Source organism: Lolium rigidum, chromosome 4 (assembly GCF_022539505.1).
Source record: "Lolium rigidum isolate FL_2022 chromosome 4, APGP_CSIRO_Lrig_0.1, whole genome shotgun sequence".
Classification (NCBI taxonomy): Eukaryota; Viridiplantae; Streptophyta; class Magnoliopsida; order Poales; family Poaceae; genus Lolium; species Lolium rigidum.
In genome coordinates, this window is record NC_061511.1 from 200,336,105 (window position 1) to 200,341,596 (window position 5,492).

The 5,492-nt window shown below is 46.7% G+C and overlaps 1 protein-coding gene across 1 annotated transcript; it reads left to right on the top strand.

Annotated features, from left to right (window-relative positions):
- The first annotated feature begins 1,285 nt into the window (after positions 1-1,285).
- LOC124649626 (probable LRR receptor-like protein kinase At1g51890) lies at positions 1,286-5,147 on the top strand. The gene is made up of 11 exons (XM_047189224.1): positions 1,286-1,391; positions 1,573-2,619; positions 2,714-2,852; positions 2,952-3,023; positions 3,117-3,188; positions 3,272-3,352; positions 3,431-3,594; positions 3,696-3,967; positions 4,043-4,169; positions 4,292-4,360; positions 4,462-5,147. The coding sequence occupies exons 1-11, from the start codon at positions 1,286-1,288 to the stop codon at positions 5,145-5,147; spliced, it is 2,835 nt and encodes a 944-aa protein (XP_047045180.1).
- Positions 5,148-5,492: the final 345 nt, after the last annotated feature.

A 5,492-nucleotide genomic window follows, 5' to 3' on the forward strand; every position in this document is an offset into this window, starting at 1 on the left:
GAGGTTCATCTCAAACAATAGTTTTCTTGATATGAATTAGTTGCCTCAATTATTTTGTCAAACTAGAAACATCACAACTCTTCCCCACTATGCTAAATCAATACAACTGCGGTAGCGGCTCTGTAGTGTCAAATTGCAGCTTCAGTTACAATTAATACATTCTAACAAAATTTAAATTTAAAATTATGTGGTAACTTGGAATTTATTTTCATTCGGGGGCCGAAACTTTGGCCACCAAGTCAGAAAATTCCTGAGCGTAGCTCGACACCGTGCTGGATTCCACTCGGCTGACATCCAACCTCGGTATGGCCCGATGGAGGATTCGCACCCCACATTCGCACCTCCGTTTCAATTACGGGAGTTGAACTCTACAGCAAAACCCTATCTATCTATCTATCTATCTATCTATCTATCTATCTATCTATCTATCTATCTATCTATCTATCTATCTATCTATTATCTATCTATCTATCTATCTAACTATCTATCTATCTATCTATCTATCTATCTATCTATCTATCTATCTACTTGCAATATACAGATATGACATATGACAGACTAACAGAGTAGTGATCGATTGTAGGCAGAGTAGGGACCAGTTGTAATATTTTTCCGTCTGCGACTTCTTGTCAAACTTCTTCTTAATTAGTTGAATGGGGCAAAAGTTTTGTCCCTGTTTAAAAAAATATATTGTGTACTGTTGAATAGGTAGTATAAGCAAATTATCATTTCATAGGCCGCAAAACAAAACAAGGTACTTGCACAATCACGTACACTCATGTGCCTCCAACTTAGCTCTCCCTATATTCGTCAATAGAAAAGAAATGCGCTTCCACCTCCGGAGAAAAAGTCAGAAGGACAAGGGGTACGGTGCACCACGACGCCGCACTCGGCCTCGAACTCGTCTGCTATATCATGAAAATAGCGCCCAGCAAGGACATTGACCAGCTCCGGGGGAAGTAAACTCTTCGCCCATTCTCGTGTCTGCTTTATAATTAGGCCAAATTGACCATGTATGAGGAAGAGGTGCACAGCGAAGGCTACAAGAGGGCCCGTCGGTCGGCCGCCCAAATACTGTCCGCTATGCATAGACGTGCTGAACCGAATAATCATGATGGTGTTGACGTGATCCTTGGCTAGCTAATCACAGCCTGAAGAGTTGGCTTTCCTTCTAATTTACCAGATTAAGACTGGGCATGCGCGCCTGTAGAGAGTAGAGACATGTATGAAGCGCCCAGAGTCAATGGTATAATATGGTGCCCCAACAGCCGCTGGCATGTGTGTGATGGAGCTATCAACGCCGCTAGCAATGACGGGCGGTCCATGGCTGCTGATCCTCTGCCTCGCCGCCGGCGCTGTACTCCAAGCTTGCGCTCAGCCTGACAGCAAAGGTATGCTATTTCGGCCGGTAAGGTCATCGAGATGATGGATGCATGTTTTCACAGATCACAATCCTTTTGAACCATGCACTTGCCATGGTACATGCTTCATCAAGTCTCTAGAGATTCATACGGCCGATCTGAATCTAAGCGAAGACCGACCGATCTTACGGCCAATATATATGCACTGTAGGATTCATAAGCATAGACTGCGGCCTCTCGGGGAAGACGGGCTACATGGACGACAAAACCAAGATCTCGTACTCCCCGGACGCCGGGTTCATCGACGTAGGCACCAACCACAACATCTCGGCCAAGTACATGCACACTGCCAACAGCAAGCACCTGCACAACCTGCGCAGCTTCGCCGGCATGCGCAACTGCTACACGCTCCGTTCCCTTGTGCCCGGGGCCAAGTACATCATCCGGGCCACGTTCAAGTATGGCAACTATGACGGCCTTAACCGTCCACCGGCGTTCGACCTCCATGTAGGTGTCAATTACAGGCACACCGTGGACATTACAAATCCATACGAGATGGAGCACGTGGAGGTCATGATCGTCGTGCCAGACGACTTCGTGCAGGTGTGCCTTGTCAATACCGGCGCCGGGGCGCCCTACATCTCTAGCCTTGACCTGAGGCCGCTGGACAGGTCACTCTACCCGCAGGTGACCGCAGCGCAGGGGCTGGCTCTGGCATTCAGGATCAACTTCGGCCCAACCGACCACACCGACATCGTCAGGTATCCCGATGACCCACACGACCGGATATGGTATCCTTGGTTGAACGACTGGACCGAGATATCGACGACGCAGAAGGTGTATAACAGCTTGGGAAACAACAGTTTCTTCATGGTGCCATCGGCGGTGTTGCAGACCGCGGTAATTCCGCTGAACGTCTCTAGGAACATAAAGATCTCATGGATCTCCAGGCCCACCACTATGGACCCGGGACGTTTGGGGTGCATCGTCATCTTGTACTTCGCCGAGCTACAGGTCATCCCCGCTAATGCCGTGCGCCAAATGAACGTCGTGCTCAACGACAAGCCGTGGTATACAACAGGCTTCACGCCCGAGTACCGCTATGCCGCTGTCACCTATAACACTCTTCCCTTCGAATACCTAATCTACGAGCTCTCCATCGAGGCTACTAATAACGCGACGCTGCCGCCATTCATCAACGCTGCCGAGATCTTCTTCGTCTTCGCCACCACCAACCTTGGCACAGATTCCCAAGACGGTATGTTACTACTACTAAACCCAGACAAACAGGTGATGATTTACCAGCAAAAAAGAGAGTTGATGATTCATTGTGCCATGGCGGTTAACTGCAGTATCTGCAATCACGGCGATCAAGGCGAAGTATCGGGTGACAAAGAACTGGATGGGAGATCCGTGCGTTCCTAAGACCATGGCTTGGGATAGCTTGACCTGCAGCTACACCATTGACAGCCGTTCAAGGATCACAAGCGTGTAAGTCGTTCCATATGTGTACGGAAGATGCGTGCTTGCAGCCTTGCACATCTACCGTGTAGTGAAGCTGCTGAACCACTTGAAATTTGCTCTCTGCAGAAACTTGTCTTCCAGTGGTCTGAATGGTGACATATCGTCTTATTTCACCAACCTCAAGGCAGTCCAGTCCTTGTATGTTCGGACCTTTTGATCTATTTTGGGCTAGTTTGTAGCTTTTATGCAAAAGCAAATGCTCAGAAAGTGATCTTGTTTCATATTTTGCAGGGACCTGTCAAACAATAATTTGATAGGCTCAATTCCAGAAGCCCTTGCGCAATTACCTTTTTTGACGGTTTTGTATGTCCGCAAACTTTGTCCAATTATATACCGTATTTTTATGAAATTTCGTTTTGAGAGTGCTAGTATTTTTGTTTCCATAGAGATTTGTCAGGCAATCAGCTCAATGGATCAATCCCCTCAGGGCTCCTCAAAAGAATTCAAGAGGGTTCCCTGAAACTAATGTACCGCTCTATTCCATTTATCTGACATGTGTCTTGAAGAATATCATTAACGAGCATCTCCATTTGATATTTTGTCAGATATGGCAACAATCCAAACCTCTGCATCAATGGCAATTCATGCCAACTGCATGCAAAAAAGAACAGCAAGTTGGCACTCTATATTGCTGTCCCTGCAGTTTTGCTTGTTGTGATAGTATTAGTGGCAATACTACTCATTTGCTTGCTAAAACGAAAGAAGCAAGGTGAGGCTTCGGCATGAGCGAACAAATTGTCGGATAGTACATTAATTTTCCCATACGTGAGCACCACTAACGTTAGCTAGTGCTATTCGTCACCTATGAAGGATCAGTGGACAACTCCATAATGCTGCAGAATGAGACGGTCACAAGCCACGCAATAGCAAACCATGTCGCCGATTACAGTTCGCTGCAACGTCTTGAGAGCCGTCGGTTCACGTATAAGGAGCTTGAGATAATCACAAACAACTTCCAGCAAGTGCTCGGTCAGGGAGGGTTTGGGTACGTCTACAGCGGCTTCCTGGAGGACGGTGCGCAGGTTGCGGTGAAGCTGCGGTCACATTCTTCCAATCAAGGAGTCAAGGAGTTCCTCGCAGAGGTAAAATTTCCTTTATAGCAGTTGATGTGTCAGGATTCTAGAGACCTCAAACTGAAATTTGATATATTTTTCCAGGCTGAGATTTTGACACGGATTCATCACATGAATCTTGTCTCCATGGTTGGTTACTGCATGGATGGGGAGTACATGGCCCTTATCTACGAGTATATGCCAGAAGGAACCTTGCAAGAGCACATTGAAGGTATGTAAGTTGCTTAGAGGTACTAGCTTCTGAATTCAGTAATTCGAGACAATTTGTTGTTACTTCAGCATTGCTAGCATACTTGATATTGTTGTTCACCTTCCAATATCAATTATTTTCAGGAAGCAACCGCAATGGAGCATGTCTGTCCTGGCCACAGAGGCTTCGAATCGCACTTGAATCTGCGCAAGGTATGCACTTGAGTGTATAGCCACTTTTTTACCGCTGCTGTTGTTGTTGCACATCTTTTGTTTCAAGAAACCCGAGCACCAATCGGTCTGATAATATTTAGGGCTAGAGTATCTGCACAAGGGCTGCAACCCACCCATCATCCATAGGGATGTGAAGGCCACCAACATCCTGTTGAACTCGAAGTTGGAGGCTAGGATTGCTGACTTTGGCTTGTCCAAGGCCTTCAATAGCAATGATACCCACGTGTATACGAACACACTCGTCGGCACACCCGGATACGTCGATCCTGAGTACCAGGCGACAATGCAGCTCACGACCAAGAGCGATGTGTACAGCTTCGGAATCGTGCTGCTGGAGCTGGTCACGGGAAAGCCAGCCATTCTGCGGGAGCCAGAGCCCATCAACATCATCAGTTGGGCACGACAGCGACTGGCACAGGGCAACATCGAGGCCGTGGTGGATGAGCGCATGGGCAGTGACTATGATGTTAATTCGGTGTGGAAGGCTGCAGACCTTGCCCTCAAGTGCACTGCATACTCCTCAATGCAGCGTCCCACCATGACCGACATGGTGGCACAGTTGCATGAGTGCATCGAGCTAGAGAATGCTGGGGATTATGCAAATACTGGCGTCTACACCAGTAGCAGCGACAATGACCCAAACATGAGTTATGATGCTTATCCCACTGATCAGTCCAGTATTGTGAGAAGAAATAGCACTGCGTTTGAGATGGAACACAATCTTAGGAGGAAGACAACAATGCCCACTGGTCCAGATGCACGTTGAAGACTTGTATGTTTCATGTCAGTCTGTACCAATTGCAACCGTTGATTCTATAGTTTTCTTCTTGAAGTGATATCTACGGTATTTCTGAGCATCTTGGTTTAGTGAGTGTACATCTAATAGATATACATGCATCTGAAGTGTGTGCTATTTAATTTCTTTAGTGGAGCCTTTTGGGTCGATGCATGTATATATACTAGTTGATTTCCCGCGCGTTGCTGCGGGCATTTTAAAAGATTTTCTTGATGCAAAAGCATGAACCATCTGTGAAATTAACACTCATTTTGTATGGTATCAGTTGTGGAACATTAGTGTAACATATTGGGAGATGTAAAATGCGTGAGTAAT